Source organism: Hemitrygon akajei, chromosome 7, assembly GCF_048418815.1.
Source record: "Hemitrygon akajei chromosome 7, sHemAka1.3, whole genome shotgun sequence".
Taxonomy (NCBI): Eukaryota; Metazoa; Chordata; class Chondrichthyes; order Myliobatiformes; family Dasyatidae; genus Hemitrygon; species Hemitrygon akajei.
Window position 1 is genome coordinate 157,276,184 of NC_133130.1, and position 18,969 is coordinate 157,295,152.

Consider the following 18,969-nt stretch of genomic DNA (forward strand, 5'->3'; position numbering starts at 1 on the left):
AGTAGGCTACGGTCAATTATGGATAACTCTGAACATCCTCTACATAGCACCATCCAGAGACAGAGAAGCAGTTTCAGCGACAGGTTACTATCGATGCAATGCTCCTCAGACAGGATGAAGAGGTCAATACTCCCCAACGCCATTAGGCTTTACAATTCTACCGCCAGGACTTAAGAACTTTTTAAAAGCTATTATTAATGCTTTTTGAGATAGTGATTTAGATGCATATCATATTTTTTTACTGAGTTAAGTATTGTATGTAATTAGTTTTGCTACAACAAGTGTATGGGACATTGGAAAAAAAGTTGAATTTCCCCATGGGGATGAATAAAGTATCTATCTATCTATCTACACTCAGAAACTGCGACCCCAGGTGACCTCTGATGATCCCCACAGATATAGGATGTCAAGATTCAGCAACAAGCCTTAACCTCCCGTGCAGTGAAGCAACTCCCACGGTGCAGTGCAGACCCAAATGGCTACACTTCAATGTTCCACTCCAGCCTCAGTTCCTGGGGTTAACACACTCACTAGGATGACACAACCAAACCTGCATTCACCGAAACACACTCGCTCCCTGGTCACACACTCAGCAGGGGCTCATGACAAGATATTGACCCACCCCCCCCAATCACCACAACGGGCTCCGCACTCACTGACGTACCCACTTAAGTCTCACAAGACCAAGTTGCACACTTACAAGCACACAGCAAACACACGTGGACTGTGTCCACATGACAGGTCTGTATATGCCCACCGAGCACGTAACGACACTGATGAATTAAGCACCAACCACGGTACAAACTCGCACATTGGTCTCACAGAGGCCACCACAACTGACAGGCAAAACTCCCTCCAAAACTTTTCATACAGAAGTGGTTGGCGTGTGGGAAGTCAGCTTGAATTCTGCGTCATTTCGCTCTAAATGTAAGTATGCAAGAGCCCAGGACAACACAGCAAAGAAAGGGACGGTCAACAGAAATGCTCTCTGCCTGTGTCAAAACTTAACTTGAATCCTTCCAACCTTTATTATATATTATCGTATCAGCATATCCTTCTATTTCTTTTCCCACCATCTGCTTATCTAGTTTCCCCATTCACATCTGTGCTGAATATCCCAACAGCTCACTGCAGTTCAAAGTTCTGCATAATAAACACTATCTTATTGGTGACTACCTTGTGTTTCACTTTCTGCAATTACACCCAAACTGGTCCCACTCCAAAGAAGCTGGTTGGAAACAAGCGTTACACTGAATTTTCTGCATGACTTCTGAAACCACCTTCCAACTTTTTAATATTCCTCCATCTCCGCACTCATCTCAGACCATCACATTTGATCCACTTTCTCCCTCTGCCACACTATCACATCCAGCTCCCAATTACTCGAAATTTTGCCCACTCCACACCCCTTTATTTCCCCAACTGCCGTCACCACTCACCATCTCGGTATGCCTATTGTACTCCCTCTTAGCTAACCTCAATCGCACACATCATACATAATTTCTGGCTGTAGATGAAGTAACTGGCTCTTAGCAGTTGCTACCTGTGAAATGTTATGTGCTTGAAACAGGTCAATGTCTGTTGAAGCGCACAGCAATTACCCTGACAGCGTGTCACACCACATTTTATAGCTTCCGATATTTAGCTTTAGCAAGAGAACTGAATTAAAACATTGTAAGGACATGTCCGTTCCCATTAGAGAACCAGCGATAATCACATTCCCTATACAGCAGCTCAATCTGTGGAGAATCTTCTGATAGTTTAGTATGATGCCTTAAAAGTCATAATGCACTGAGGAAGGCTGAAGAGGTTTCAGATACTGTTGTTAGCGCATATTCTGGAGTTATGTGATACGGTAAAATATTAATTTCAGGAACTAATCTTTAGACCTGAACGTTGATTGTAGATTAAATTTTAAAAGCTGCTCTGTAAATAGTTTCCTGAAGCTGTGGACAGCAGTTAATTGAAAAACCAGACAATGCTGATTAGCAACACACACAAAATGCTGGTAGAACAGTTTGAATTTCTAGCATCTGCAGATTTCCTCGTGAATGCTGATTAACATTCATTTTGGGTGTCTGGCGTGTGGGTGCGCAGAAGAAGCTGTGAGAATTATATGTAATTCAAAAGAAGCACTGTAGATACATTGTAACTATTGAATTGTCCTTTGATCTTTAGCACAGAAAATGTCATGTAACATTGGGTCGAAACAGGTCTCTTCCTCCAGAGAGTGTCTCATTTTGTTGAATAAACCACTTTGGTCTCCACCAATTTCAGTCTCCCTGTGACTTTTTTCACATTATAACACTATTAGGTCTGTAGCCAAGACATCCAAGCCCTTTCCCAACCCAGGCACAACTGTAGTTAATGATGGGGCTAAGGACATTAGTTAAACCATAGCCCATCATGCCTGCTCAAAGGCGGTCATGTGCCAGCAAAGGAGTTCAAAGGAAACAGCCACTCCTGAAGGGATGGGTTTTGCACTGGGTTGACTCTAAGCGTCAGCTTCAGTGGGATAAACAGTGGAGCAAACTGAAATCCAAGCAAGTCCATTAGTTCCTGCAACAGGAATCCTTTTTTTTGTAAAATTCCCTGCAAGAACTAACACTGCCACCCAGGTCCTGCTCACGGGAACACAAGGGCCTGCAGATGCCGGAAACTGGAGCCACGCACAAAATGCTGGGGGAACTCGGCTGGTGACTTGCTGAATATTCACAACCTGCAGAATTCCGGCACTCGGCACCAAATGAAGGACAATCAAAGAGAATAAGCCTATGTATGTGAGCTTCCTCCCTTACCATACATTAACATTACAGACAAACCTCCCCGCCAATCCAAAGTCTGACTGCTGTCTCCTCCTTAACCCTCACCCACCCTCCACATAAATCCTCTTCACTGCCTCTCTCTCAGCTTCACACCACCCCCTGGGCAGGTATCAGCTGATGAAAGCCAGTCAGGTTATACAAGAGATCAACATTCTCTGGGGCATGGAACGAAAGACAAGAAGGTAAATCCACAACAGGGATTTTATCCACCAGTGAGAAATCCTGCCACTTCACCACCTCGGGAAACGCTGGAGTCACACTAAGTTACAGCTTTCCCCTCAACTCACTGTCACAAGTAAAGCATGGGTTTCTTCACACAGAGATTAATCTGGGACACAAGGGGCCACCCCTCCAAGTGGACCACAACCTTGTCTCTGTTTGGAGGTTTGCGTGCCTCAATGACTTGGAGGGCTAGGTTGGCTGGAGTCGTGGTCTTATGCTTTGGCTCTTGGTAGGGTCACATAATAATACCAAACAGGTCAAAGCGTAGAGGCCAGACTAAGAGTGGTCCACCGGTCCTCCAGGTTCGGGGGCTCAGCTCAGGGCTAACAACCCTGACTGGTAAGACAAAACTGTGAGGAAACAGCAATGAAGAATCCTCTACACCTGTGTGTGACGGTATTCCCGAGTCTCCACCCGGGACCTGTATGACTGACAGTAGTGAAAACCAAGAGAAAACCAACACTCCAGAGATGAAGGACCTTCATTGCTGCCCTAAATGCCAGCAACATAATGATCAGTACACGTAAGTACAAGGGGTCACCAAGTTCAACCTCTGAGTTGACTGCGGAGGCACAGGGCTGTTGTATTTGAGTCCCGCATGACTTAAGGCTTCCACACAAACACCCAGAGAGCTGCAACAGGCAGTCAAGCTCTGTCATACTTAAGTATTTCCCATGAATTGTTGGGGGTTATACTAGAATGAGAGAATCGTTACATACCTTCCCAAAGTCCCTCACGTCGAACAGGTCAAATGGGTCAAAGAGCTCACTGTTCCTCAGTCCAAATTTGTCATGACAAACTTTCAGGAAAGTTCGGATGTTCTTTAGGCACAAAAACTGCAAGCAAAAGAAATGAACAATGTTCAGAAAGCATTGATTACTTAGACTATCACTTCAAAGAAATGCATCATACCCTCAGCCACTACAACGTATACTTGAGGCCAGAGAGTCTGTGGATGGGAGACTGGTGCCAAAGCAAGGAATTGAGGCAATAAACACTCTGCCAGAGGAACTCAACAGATTGAGCAGCTTCTGGAGAGGGAAAGGAATTGTCACCATTTCAAGCCAAAACCCTACATCGGATTGGATGTGGGGGCTGAAGGGGAAAATCATGAAGAAGTGTAGACTGAGGTTCAGGGGATTTACTACGTGTAACTGTACCCCACCTTAACGCCAGGGCAGACAAACAAGCCCACTGATAATTCACTCTCTGTCCAGAGATCTGAAGCAGGGACAAGAGTTGAATTACCCTCCATGCAGGGATCATATCTCTGCCCTGATGGTGATGGAACAAAAGGTTTTGGGGAACCTTGTCTACCTTGTCTTGGGCGAGGTTTAACCGACGTGGCTTGTGGATTGGATTCTAGTTCATGTGTTTCTGGTCAGTCCTTTTATTTTGTTGCTCTTTCGGCCGACTTTGAAACGGGCGGCCTGCAAATAATGAACACCGAGCTGAACTGAATATGCCTGGACTCTCTTGATTTCATGTTTTATTATTTCTGTGTTCTGCACTCAATTTCTTTGTTTGCTGGTTGGGTCATTTGGCTTTATTTGCGCATGGGGTGGAGTTTGATGTTTTTCTTTGAACGGGTTCCATGGTTTTGTCTGTGGGAAAGCCAAGTTTCAGGGTTGTATACTGTATACACTCTTTGATAATAAATGTACTTTGAATCTTTGAATGCAACACAATGAAAATGGATTAACCAAATAGATTTATCGGCAATAATATTGAATAAGCAGTACCATTACAATGAACGATACCAAAAGGGTAACTTTGCAGATATACAGTAAGAATGGTTTCACAAATACAAAGAGATTCTGCAGATGCTGGAAATCCAGAGTAAAACGCACAAAGTACTGGAGGAGCTCAACAGTTCGGAATGGTCAAAATGGTTTCAAAGTTCATTTGATCAATTAATAACATGACTAATACCACAATAGAGATTAACAGGAACATGAAGGCATTTCAATCTCTGACAAAGGGCTTTTTATCTCTTCAATCTTAAGAGCACAATGATGCCATTGACACAGAACAGGGTAGACAGCAGCCAGTTGGACTGCACAACAAAGGGACAATGCTGACTAAATTAAAATAAGGAACATTTCTGTAGATATTGAGGAAGGTTATTAAAAATTGATCATGAACCGAGTAAGAGCAGTCACCCATTAGGAGCAGGAGCTTGTTCTGTGGGCATTACATGCTTTTCCCGACTCCTCCCAGAGGCATAGTTAACAGCAAGAAAAGCGGCAGACACGGGCTGAGGTGTTGCAAACGAACACCAGAATTGTGCTGTGCTCGAGAAGAGTACCACTCATTAACACCACTGAATGTATTTACAACATGACACCAAGAATGTAAATTGCTGGCGATCGATCTTGTGGACGTAGTCTGAAATTTCCTGTCGAATTGCCAGTTAAAATCCTTCAAAGAGAGAGGGGTCAGCAGGAACACCCCGGTCGGTCAAAGGCGAAATAAACCAAGCATGAACAGCAACATACCATGCAACATTTAGAGCGGTTCGTTTTTAGTCAGGGTTCACTAAAAACTCCAGGTAGTCCAAAATTGTAACCCAAACTATTGCTTCAACTGTGAGTAACTTATTTCAAAGAGAAATTAACTGAAGATGATGTCACTGTCTGGCTGTTTGAGCAGGTTTCAGATTTTCTAAACATCTAAAACCTGACCAAAGTATACCAGATAGATAGATAGATAGATAGATAGATAGATAGATACTTTATTCATCCCCATGGGGAAATTCAACTTTTTTTCCAATGTCCCATACACTTGTTGTAGCAAAACTAATTACATACAATACTTAACTCAGTAAAAAATATGATATGCATCTAAATCACTATCTCAAAAAGCATTAATAATAGCTTTTAAAAAGTTCTTAAGTCCTGGCGGTAGAATTGTAAAGCCTAATGGCATTGGGGAGTATTGACCTCTTCATCCTGTCTGAGGAGCATTGTATCGATAGATTGTATCGATTGTATCGATAAATGGAGATTGCCATTTGCTTAGGCTGCTTCAAAGATCAAGGCAGAGTATCCCTCCCAAATCCTTCTCCTCATCCATTTTATCCCACTCCCAAGGTCTATACTATGATGGACACCACTTCTCTCAATTCAACTTCCTTCTACACGACATCAAGAAAAGATTGATGGTATAGGATGCAAAGGCATTGCGCCTTGACAAAAACCTGTAGTATTGCTGGTCCAGAATAAAGACCATAAAGTACAGGAGCAGGATTGGACCATTTGGCCCATTGAGTCTGTTCTATCACCCCATGAGTTGATCACCAGCATCCTGGAAAATGGAAACCACACGGTATGTTCCTGCCACTGCCCGTAAGGAGTTTGTATGTTATCCCCAACACTGCGTGGGTTTCCACTAGGTGATTCAGTTTCCTCCCACAGTCCAAAGTTGTACTGGTTGATAGGTAAATAGCCCAGGGACTAAGCTAGGATTAAATCAGTGTTTGCTGTCAGCAAGACTCGAAGGGCCAGTTCCATGCAATATTTCAATCCATAAAACAAACTCAGCAAGGCTGATTTCCAACCTCTCTATCTACTCTCAATCATTAGGGCAAGCCAAGGAATCCTTAACATGATATGAAGAAACACTTAATTCACCATCTCCCTGCCCACCATGCACATATCGGGCTCCCCAGGAGAGGTCTGCTCCAGACCTCATTATAGTCTGCACAAATATAGAGAAAAGAAGGAAAATCCAAGGTGAGAGAGCATGTTTTTCAAAAAGAGTCGAAACATATATAGAAACAAGCTGTCTGGCAAAATTGAATTCAGGAGAAAACTTCCCACAGGTTGGAGTCTCCTAGCACAAGGGAAGATGTTAGAAGCCACTGTTGCATGTTCAAAGCCATTCACCTCTGCCCAGTTTATCATTGTAGGGGTTCTTTAGGGCAATGTCTATGGGCCAACCATCTTCAGCTGCTTTATAAATAACTTTCTTTCCACATTAAAGTCAGAATTTGGTTTCGCGTTCAGCTGAAACAATGAGGCATGCAGCAAAATCTGGACAACGTCCAGATTTGGGCTAATGTAATTTTAATTAAGTTCATTCATGCCACAAATAAACTGGGCAATAATCATCTCCAGCAGAAGAATCTAACTACTTGCCCAATGTTTACCCATTGCCATCAGATTCCCCATTAACATCACTGCACTTACAAATAATTAAAGACTAGACTTGTGATAGAAATGTATTGTCCACCAACTGGAAATTCCAGATGTGACTTAACAACAACGACAAATACATAAAAGTAATTACTTATTATTATTATTATTATTATATTATTATTATTATTAACGTAAACATGTCCTGAGCAATAAAGAAAAACAATAAATACAGTGAGTGATGTTGGAACTGGAAAACTCACCCCATCCACACAACCCAAAACTAGGCGGCTACCAAAAAAAGCAGCTAGCTCTACCAAAAAAATTAACCCAAATATAACTTCCAGATCTGTGTCATTAACAGCAGTTCCGTATAAATACTATAGCAAATAGTAACTAGTTTATACACTAGAAAACATAACTACAAATTGGAACATCTTCTGCAGAAATATAAAACTTAATATAGAGAAAATCGGAAGAAAACCAAAACTAACCTACCCGCGAAAAATTATGGAAGAATAAAGTAAGAGAAAGGGAAAAGAAAAAAAAAGGGAGGAAGGGGAAAATTATAAATTCAAGAAGAGTACTTATCAACCATTTACAGAGAGGAGAAAAAGAATAATTCAAAGATTAAAAAAAAGGAGAAAAAAATAAATAAATCAGCAGTTAAACTGTGAACCAACAAACAGGGAGGCCTTCAATAAGGACTTCAAACCTCCAAAACAAGTTAGAGTCAATTGTAGAACTCTATAGATAAAGTTATAGATGAATAAAATAGATTACACAAGTACTATTTAAACGTCCATAGGGAAACATTAAGCACAGAATGTCTATTTAAAAAAGACACACCAAATCCAGGGAGAGATTGTCAACAGCCCTTAGAGTTTCAATGAATAATGTCTGAGTGATTCAAGTAAAGTCTGAGTCCAGAAAAAGTAATTTTACTACGAGAAGTACTTATCCACCATTTTAGGAAGTCCGATCGGGTTCCGAAGATTACTGGATAGCCGGAAGACTTACAACAAATGCCTCAGCCTCCTTCATTGACTTAAACCACTTATATTTTCCAGTATTAAGCGTGATTCGTAAATCGGCAGGAGTGCAAAGAGAGGGTTTAAAACCACGATCAAAAAGCACTTTCATTACGCCTTTAAACTCAGCGCGCATCTTTACGGTCTGGGGTGCAAAATCTTCCACAAAGCAAATGATTGTATTTTGGAAAGTAAAAGTACCTCTGCGACGTGCCTCCATAATCAGACGGTGTTTTACCTGGTATTGATGAAAGTACAAAATTACCAGACGCGGGCGGGAGCCCAGAATTCCGGGGGGAGCGTAGCCCTTTCGAGCTCAAGCGGGTTCGGAAGCAAATCTTTCCCGAATATCTCACAGAGAAACTCGGCGAAAAACTTCACGGTTGATCCCTGTTCGGTAGCCTCTGGCAACCTAAGAATTCGAAGGTTACAACGTCTGCTGCGATTTTCGAGATCCACCATTTTGGAAAGGAGTTTGTTACATTTTTCCTCTAGGCTGGAACAGAGAGTCTCCAAGTATCAAACACGATTTTCTAAATCTTCAGAAGTTGAATCGATGCGAGATAATTGCTCAGCATGTTCGTCCACTCTATCGTTGATCCGATCCAGTTTGGCTTCCAGCTGTTTGAAAGCGGTTCTAAATTCCTTTAAAATATCATCTCGGTGTTGTTCCAGCGCAGCGAGGGTCTCAGCCGACAGAGCCGGAACTTCCTTTCTCCAGGATTTAGAACTCTTGCTAGACATTGTAAGGTAGATGTGTTCACAGGCAAGTAAAAGAAACCAAAAAAGTTCCTAACTAAGGTTTAAAAAATGGAGACGTTTAGTGCAAAGATAGCGACAGTAACGGAACAAAAGTTCAGAGCAGCAAAGCAATCGCCATCTTACCGGAAGTCCACATCTACAGGTTTATCAATGTTTTAGATTTCATGCTGAATCTTCCCAAACTACTAAGGAGGTAGAGGCATTTCCAAACTTTCTTCTTAATTGCACTTTCATGCTGAGCCTAGGACGGGTCCTCTGAAATAATAACACCAAGGAATTTAAAACAGCTGACCCTCTTCACCTCTGATCCCTCCCCGATGAAAACTGGCTCATGGACCTCTAGTTTCCTCTTCCTGAAGCAAATAATCAGCTCCATGGTCACGCTGACATTGAGTAAGAGATTGTTGTGGTGCCACTCAGCTAGATTCTCAGTCTCCTTCCAATATGCTGATTTGTCACCATCTTTGATTGCCCAGTAACAGTGGTGTCGTCAGCAAACTTGAACATGACATTGGAGCTGTCGTTAGCCACACAGCGGCACAGGTAGCTAAGCACACAGCCTTTTGGTGCGTGTGTGCTGATGAAGGTTGTGGAGGAGATGTTGCCAATCTGAACTGACTGGGGTCTGCAAATGAGGAAATTGAGGATCCAATTGCACAAGGAAGTGTTGAGGCCAGGCGTTGAAGCTTATTGATTAGTTTTGAGGGGATGATAGCATTCAATGCCAAGCTGTAGTTGATAAAGATCATCCCTATGTATGCATCTTTGCTGACCAGATGTTTCAGGATTGAGCGAAGCTCCAGTGAGATGGCATCTGCTGGGGACCTGCTGTTGTGCTCTAGGCAAATTGAAGTGGATCCAAGTTGCTTCTCAGGCAGAAGCTGAGGCAGGTGGTTACCCGTGCCCTTCGTAGGGAGTGATATAGGTGAACCCTGTTCAAAGCAAGTGGGTACCTCAGAATGCTGAGCAAGATGTTAAAGATCTCAGTGAACGTTCCAGCCAGTTGATCAGCGTGGGTCTTCAGTATTTGGCTAGGTACTCCGTCTGGGCAGGGTGACTTTCCTGGGTTCTCCATTCTGAAGGGCGCTCACACGTCGGCCTTAGAGACCAAAATCACGGCATCATCGGGAGCTGAAGCGGTTTATGGTTTGATGGTCAAAGCGAGCATAGAAGGCATTGAACTCATCTGGAAATGAGGCCCTGGTGTCATCCATATAGCTTGATTTTTACTTTCAAAGAGGGGATAGCCTACAAGCCCTGCCACAACTTGAGCGTTCCTCGTTGATTCAAGTTTAGTCCAGAATTGCCTCTTTGCCTGTGAGGTGGCCTTCTGGACATTGTACTTGCTTTTCAAGGTGGAAAAAGTTGTGGTGTGGTAGTGAGGATGTTTACTGTGGAGGTTTGGCTGATAACTGCATTGGGTTCCTTTGTAATCGATGGTCTTTTCTTACATTGTTGGAGGTCACTCATCCAGATGAATGGAGAATACTGATATTGCACTGTTAATTTGTGTCCTGCAAATTGTGGCAATCCTTTGGAAACCAGATGAGCTACCAAACCTAGACCATTTACTGTAGACCATTACACCTTGACAATCTCTCCCTGGATTTGGTGTGTCTTTTTTAAATAGACATTCTGTGCTTAATGTTTCCCTATGGACGTTTAAATAGTACTTGTGTAATCTATTTTATTCATCTATAACTTTATCTATAGAGTTCTACAATTGACTCTAACTTGTTTTGGAGGTTTGAAGTCCTTATTGAAGGCCTCCCTGTTTGTTGGTTCACAGTTTAACTGCTGATTTATTTATTTTTTTCTCCTTTTTTTTAATCTTTGAATTATTTTTTTTCTCCTCTCTGTAAATGGTTGATAAGTACTCTTCTTGAATTTATAATTTTCCCCTTCCTCCCTTTTTTTTCTTTTCCCTTTCTCTTACTTTATTCTTCCATAATTTTTCGCGGGTAGGTTAGTTTTGGTTTTCTTCCGATTTTCTCTATATTAAGTTTTATATTTCTGCAGAAGATGTTCCAATTTGTAGTTATGTTTTCTAGTGTATAAACTAGTTACTATTTGCTATAGTATTTATACGGAACTGCTGTTAATGACACAGATCTGGAAGTTATATTTGGGTTAATTTTTTTGGTAGAGCTAGCTGCTTTTTTTGGTAGCCGCCTAGTTTTGGGTTGTGTGGATGGGGTGAGTTTTCCAGTTCCAACATCACTCACTGTATTTATTGTTTTTCTTTATTGCTCAGGACATGTTTATGTTTTGATTTTACGAATCTATGTTTACATTTCTGCTCCCAGACTGCTATTGTATTGCTTGATTTTTTATATGCCTGCTGCCTCTTATGCATTAGTAATTGATAATGGTTAGTGAACTTAAATTCGTGAGCTGGAATGTAAAGGGATTGAATCACCCTGTTAAAAGGAGGAAGGTATTCTCACATATTAAACAACTCAAAGCTGACATTGCTTTCCTTTAAGAAATTCATATTCGTTGTTTTAATAACTCCCGGCTTCTGTCAAAGTGGGCGGGTCAGCATTTTCATTCATCCTTTGCCGCTAACACTAGGGGAGTCTCCATTCTTATTAACCCAAATATTCCTTTTGAACTCCATAATAAAATATCTGATACAAATGGCCATTTTATTATTGTTTCTGGTAAACTATATAACACTAAAGTTGCACCAGCAAACCTGTATGCCCCCAACTTTGATGATGTTAACTTTTTTGAACATTTTTTTTCCTCACTACCAAACTTAAACTCATACTCTCTTGTACTGGGTGGTGACTTCAACTGTTGGTTAGATCCTAATCTGGATCGATCGTCCTCTGTTACCAGATCACCTACTAAATCTGCCTTAGCTATCCAATCGTTTCTCTCTAATTTTGGTATCTCTGATATATGGTGTTTCCTTCATCCTACTGAGAGAGATTATTCTTTTTTTTCACATGTTCACCATACCTTCACTAGAACTGACTATTCTTACTCGATAACCAACTTATTCCATTTGCCTACTCTTGTGACTATCAGAGTATACTGATTTCTGACCATGCCCCAATTACTCTCTCTCTGAACTTTCCTGGTCTCCCTCAGAGGAATAAACACTGGCGGTTTGATTCAACTTTATTATCGGATGATGATTTTTAAAAATTTATTAAGGATCAGATAACCTTTTATTTTAACACTAATACATCACCTGAAGTGTCATCCCAGATTGTCTGGGATGCCATGAAAGCATATCTGAGGGGTCAAATAATCTCTTACACAGCAAATCTCAACAGAAGATCCTGTGCAGATCGATTAGACCTCATTAATCAGATTAAAGAATTGGATCAACTATATGCGCAAACTAAGAACCCTGAACTATACAAGAAGCGTGTTGAACTCCAAACTAAATTTAATCTTCTGTCTACTCAACCTGTCGAACGCCAACTTCTTGAAAGCAAGAGTCACTTTTACATTCATGGGGATAAGTCTGGTAAATTCCTAGCCAATCAGCTGAGGCGTTCCAAAGCCAAACAACATATTACAAAGATCCGGAAGAAGAACGGAGACTTTACATCGGATCATTTAGAAATTAATGACGCATTTAAAATTTTTTATTCTCGGCTTTATTCTTCTGAATCTTTGAATGACAATATCTCTGTTGATCAATTTTTAAAGAATCTGAATATCCCTTCACTTTCATCTGATTTTAAAGCCAAACTTAATGCGCCTATATCATCAGAAGAAATATCTTTTGCAATTTCTGCACTGTCCTCAGGGAAATCTCCTGGACCTGATGGGTTCCCTGTAGAATTTTATAAATCATTCTCTTCACTTCTTTCTCCTCAGTTACTTTCAGTATTATCTGACTCGTTTAATTACGGCAAATTGCCACCCTCTTTCAATGAGGCATCTATTATTCTTCTATTAAAAAAGGGCAAAGACCCAACAGAGTGTTCCTCGTATAGGCCGATTTCTTTGCTCAATGTTGATGTAAAGATCTTAGCTAAAGTTTTGGCTCATAGATTAGAAACTATTATTCCCTCCATTATCTCTGATGACCAATCAGGTTTTATTAAAAACCGTCTCCCTTTTTTTAACATTCGGCGTTTATTTAATATCTTATACTCACCTCCAACTGGGATTCCTGAATGTGTTATTTCCCTCGATGCGGAGAAAGCATTTGATCGTATAGAGTGGAACTACCTTTTTGCAGTCTTAGAAAAATTTGACCTCAGTCAAAGTTTCATCTCTTGGATAAAATTGCTGTACCTGTGTCCTACTGCCTCTGTTTTAACTAATTTTCAGAAATCCCAGGTATTTAATCTCAAATGTGGCACCCGTCAGGGATCCCCTTTAAGTCCCTTTCTCTTTGATTTGGCTATAGAACCTCTGGCGATAGCATTTCGAAATTGTCCTGAATTGACCGGGATTTGGAGAGGGGGTGTTGAGCATAAAGTTTCTCTTTATGCTGATGACTTATTACTCTTTCTCTCAAATCCGTCTACATCCTTACCTCTAATGTTTTCACTTCTTGACCAGTTTAGCCAGATCTCTGGCTATAAACTTAATTTACATAAGAGTGAACTTTTCCCAATTAATAAAGAAGCACAAGAACTAACATTTCGTGATCTCCCTTTTAAAGTAGTCCATAATCAATTTACTTATCTTGGAATTACAGTCACAAGGAAGTTTAAAGATCTCTTTCGTGAAAACTTTGCCAATCTTTCATATACTATAAAACAGAGTCTGGTACAATGGTTACCTCTATCTATGTCTTTGGTAGGTCGTATTAATGTTGTTAAAATGTATGTTCTCCCCAAATTTTTATACTTATTTCAATCTATCCCAATTTTTATTCCTAAATCTTTTTTTGATTCCTTAGACCCTATTATTTTGTCATATCTGTGGAAGAATAAGCACTCTAGAATTAATAAAATCCATCTCCAAAAATCTAAAAAAGAGGGTGGCATGGCTTTACCCAACTTTCGTTTATATTATTGGGCAGCTAATATACGTTGTGCTACCTTTTGGTCTTTCTTCCATGGCCAACCCGAGTGCCCTAATTGGGTGGCAATGGAGTTGAGCTCCACTAAAGAATTATCTATCTCTGCACTTCTTGGCTCTGCACTCCCTAGTAGTCTGTCCAGATTAATAGCTAATCCTCTTGTTAGACACACTTTGCGTATATGGGCTCAGTTCAGGAAATGCTATGGTTTCCATGGTTTTTCCGTTTCCAGCCCTGTCGTACATAATCACCTTTTTTTACCTACTACGTACGATTCAGCATTCCATGTTTGGTATAGGAACGGCATTAGACATTTTGAAGATCTTTTCATTGATAATCGCTTCGCTTCTTTTCAGCAGCTCTGTTAAGTTCAATCTGCCCAATGCTCATTTTTTTAGATATCTCCAAATTAAGACACTTTATTGCTCCTTTAATTCCTAACTTTCCTGAAATGCCTGCGAAAAATGCTATGGACTTATTTCTTTCCATTAATCCACTAGGTAAAGGTTTAATATCAATTATTCGAGATAAATTAGCAGCCTTACGACGGGCCCCTGTGAATAAAATTAAAATGGCCTGGGAGCAGGATTTAAATAACTCCTTACCTGATGAGAGCTGGGACTCGATTCTCAAATCGGTTAACTCAACCTTTCTTTGTGCTCGCCATTGCCTTTTACAGTTTAAGATTGTTCATAGAGCCCATATGTCTAAATCTAAACTATCTTGATTCTACCCTAACATTAGTCTGCTCTGTGATAAATGCAAGAGGGGCGAGGCCTCTCTCATTCATATGTACTGGCTCTGTCCTAGCTTGGAGAAATTCTGGAAAGATGTCTTCACTACGTTATTGTATATTCTTAATCAGCACCTAGAACCAAACCCCTTAATTGCTTTGTTCGGTTTCTAGGGCATGACAGATTTACGTCTGAGTCCGACCAAATGCCGAATATTATCCTTTGCCTCTCTCCTGGCTAGACGCTTGATCCTCCTTAGATGGAGAGATGTTGCCCCGCCCACTCATGCTCAATGGCTTAACGACATTATGGCCTGCTTGGACCTCGAAAAAATTCATTATTCAGTTCTTAATTCGGATCTAAAGTTCCATAAGGTCTGGGGACCTTTTATCGAGTACTTTCATAACCTTCCTCTTGACTAGGGTTTTTTTTTCTTTTCGGTCCCTTGCTTTCAGCTCCCTTTTTTTTCTGGTAGTAGGCATTATTATCCTCTGTTGCTAAGTGTATTCACAGTCTGGGAGTTTGGTTGTCCTGATTTATATTCTCTATATTGTGTTGTGGTTGGTCTGGAGTTTTTTTTTGTGTTGTGGGGCTTGGGGAGGATACTAAGTTTACTTGTCTTCAATTTAGGTGCTTTTTTGTTAAATTCTCTTCCTTTGTAGCATATTGTCATTGCTACAACTGCTTAATTTTGCACTGTATTAATGTTCCTCATTGTGATTTGGGGTTTTTTTAATTTGTAAAATGTATAGAAAAACTAATTTTTAAAAAATTTTTAAAAACAAAAATAAAACTGCAGATGTGTGGTGGAGAGTACATTGGCTGGCTGCATCAAAGCCTGGTATGGAAACACCAATGCCTTTGAACGGAAACTCCTACAGGAAGTACTGGATACAGCCCAGTCCATGATACTGCCCTCCCCACCACTGAGTACATCTGTACAGAGTGCTGCTGCAGCATCCATCATCGAGGACTCCCGCCAGCCAGGTCATGCTCTCTTCTCACTGCTGCCGACAGGAGAAGGTACAAGAGCCTCAGGACTCACACCACCACATTCAGGAACAGTTATTATCCTTCAACCATCAGGCTCCTGGACCAAAGGGGATAACTTCACTCAATATCACTTGCTCCATCACTGAAAAGTTCCCACAACCTATGGACACACTTTCAAGGACTCTTCATCTCACATTCTCAATACTATTGCTTATTTATTATTATTATTTATTTCTTTTTGTATTGGCACAGTTTGTTGACTTTGCACGCTAGCTGAATGCCTAGTTGGTGCAGTCTTCCATTGATTCTATTATGGTTATTATACTACTATGGATTTATTGAGTATGCCTGCAAGGAAATAAATCTTAGGGTTTTATATGGTGACATATATGTATTTTGATAATAAATTTACTTTGAACTTTAAAGTTTTGAAGTATATACCAGGAACACCTGAACAGCCTCATATCCATTTACATCTCATCCTGACTATATTGTAGCAAGGCTTTATTCCTGAACCCCACTAGCTAATACTACTGTGAGGGTTTGATCACATTAAACATTGCAACAGTTCAAATCAATTCACCATAAACTTCTCAACTGCATTTTAGAACGGCTATAAAGATCTTTCACCAACGGTCCGTGAAAGGGTGGCACGGTAGCAAAGTGGTTAGCACAAACGCTTTACAGTAACAGTGGCCAGGATTCAATTCCCACCTCTGCCTGTGAGGAGTTTGTACGCTCAGCCCGTGACCACATGGGTTTTCCCCCTAGCACTCCGGTTCCTCCCATGGTCCAAAGATGTAGTGATTGGTATGTTAATTACTCGTAATTTGTCCCACGATTAGGCTCGGGTGCAGATTGAAGGGCTGGAAGGGCCTTTTCTACACTGCATCTCAATAAATAAATAAATCAATAAATAAACCTGTCAGCCTGGCCCGTGGGACCTGCACCCTGGTGGGCATGGGTCCTGGGCAGACTGACTTGCTTGGGGGCACAGGTTTCACTCATCCCGATTCTTTGTGGGGTTCAGATTTTCATTTGCAGCACAGGGGTGTCATTGGCCTTCTGTTGCTCTGTCTTCCCAAGGATTTGCAGCTGTTTTAAGTGCAGTTCCCAAAGTCATACCTACCCCAGATCCCAGTGTAATTAGACCAAAGAATGATCTAAATTTACTTTAACAGGCAAAAGAAAATATGCTTACACAACTTGACAAGGAGACTTAGGGCATGAACCGAGGCTTTTTATTTCTTATTAATTAGGTGTTACACAATTACACTGTGATTTTACAGCATTAGGGAATCATGAGAATTACAGCACAAGGGGGTAATCTAACATAATGGGTAAATTACTGGATGAACAACCGGGATTCAGAGAAACAAATTTAAATCCCACACTGACAACTGGACAAATTTAAATACAAGGAATTTTTTTTAGGGGGAAAAAAACAAATCTTGGTAAAGGTAACTGTGAAACCACATCTGTCCCAGGTCCCACCTGGTTGACGACTGCCCTTCAGGGAAGGAAACTTGTCATCACTACCAGATCTAGTCTATCCATGCCTCCAGGCCTATTACTGTGTTTGCCTCCTCACTTCAAGAGAAATTATAGGTAACCAAATACTTTAACACTGCTAGCAAAATTCACGTCTGTTCGACACACCTATTTTTAACAATTTCTCCTTCAAAAAGCTTCACTGTTTTTTTTTAAAGAGCCAATTTCTCAAATGCTATACTTAAATGGCTCCACACTTGGTCACAGTTATGAAGGATGGCTGGGGAGGGTGTCCAATGAGCAGCTCAAGTCTCCCTTTGGCTCTGTAGCAGAGGTCTGAGACCACGAGAGAAGCAAAGACTTCAGGAACACACTGAGGTAACTGTTGGAGCTTGTCTCTTTCCGATGGGAAGACGAGCAGAGGCCCAATCTGAATTACTTTCCCCTCCAGTCATAGCTCAACTTCAGAGAGGATCCCAAACTTTGGCTCTAGCAATTTATGTCTAAACTGTCTGGAGCTTCACAAAGTGTGTACATGCATTCTTTAACTGATAATCCAGTACTCCAAGAATGGCTTTCTCAGTAGTTTGGTTCAGGTTGGTTAAATTGCAATGGTTTCTAGTTATGGCTAGCCAGGTATTATTTCTTCTTTCAAACATTAATTTCCAACCTTGTGCACTTCAACTGCCCATTGTGAGGATAATTATTTATTTACTATTTATTGAGATACAGCACAGAGTAGGCCCTTTCGGCTCTGCAAGCTGCTTGTCACAGCCACCCACAAATTTAACCCTAGCCTAACCATGGGACAATTTACAATGAGCAATTAGCCTAGCAAGCAGGACGTTGCTGGACTGGGGGAGGAAACCGGAGCACCCGGAGGAAACCCACACGGTCGTGGGGAGAGCGTCCAAACTCCTTGCAGGCAGTGTCGGGAATTGAACCCATGCCGCCTGTAAAGCGTTGTGCTAACCACTATGCTACCATGCCGCCCGGAGTTGTGACGGAGACCATGAAATGATCCAAAGGGCAAGGAGGCAAAGTTCTTTTGGTGATGCATTCCAAGCCAAGAACATATTATATGGACCATATTAATGGTGGGGATGTGCTTGTTAAGTTGCTTTGGCTGAACTCTGATACAAGTAACTGACATTCCCCCTGTAAACAGTGATGGGAAGAGTGCAGAACTGAAGGAGCTAGGTGAGGTGGGACTACAAAATTGTGGAGAAGCAAGATTTTGAACTTAATGTATTTTCCCAAGAGAATCAGGTTGTCAATGAAGGACACAGCAAAAGTGAAGGTGAGACAAGTAGTGAAGATGCAGTCTACGCTGCTTTTGCAATAATGAAATATGACATCGCGTGTCTATGCAGCATTTTTGGCAAAATATTCCAAAGTACTCGACAGGAGCAAAAACAAATTTTAGACACGGATAAACAAGAGCTTGGCCAAATGATTTGTCCAGCCACATAAATGTGAGCTTTTTATCTCCTTCTTTACCTTCACAATATTTTTTAAAAACCACCTCTCACATCCTGGTCACCCACCATAAAAGCATGTAATACTTCTGCAAAATGCCTTGGGATGTTTCATTAAGCTGTAAAGCCTGTTTAAAGCACATCAGGCTCTCCATCAGAAATTGCACCAAGCACAAGGCTGGTTCACGTCAGAACTTGTGGAGAGGGCACAGAGCAGAGCAGAGCAACATCACAAGTTTTTCCAGGCATCACTCGTGAAACCTCGGGCACCGTACAGAATCAATGCACGTCAGAACTG

At 41.2% G+C, this 18,969-nt stretch overlaps 1 protein-coding gene across 8 annotated transcripts in view; it reads right to left on the reverse strand.

Annotated features, from left to right (window-relative positions):
* Positions 1-18,969, reverse strand: part of vav2 (vav 2 guanine nucleotide exchange factor) — a 199,537-nt gene that overhangs the window by 141,805 nt on the left and 38,763 nt on the right. For all 8 annotated transcript variants that reach the window (XM_073052261.1, XM_073052259.1, XM_073052255.1 and 5 more), the window contains exon 2: positions 3,767-3,883. In XM_073052261.1, the coding sequence (XP_072908362.1) occupies positions 3,767-3,883 (117 nt within the window). The remainder of the gene's footprint in view (positions 1-3,766; positions 3,884-18,969) is intronic.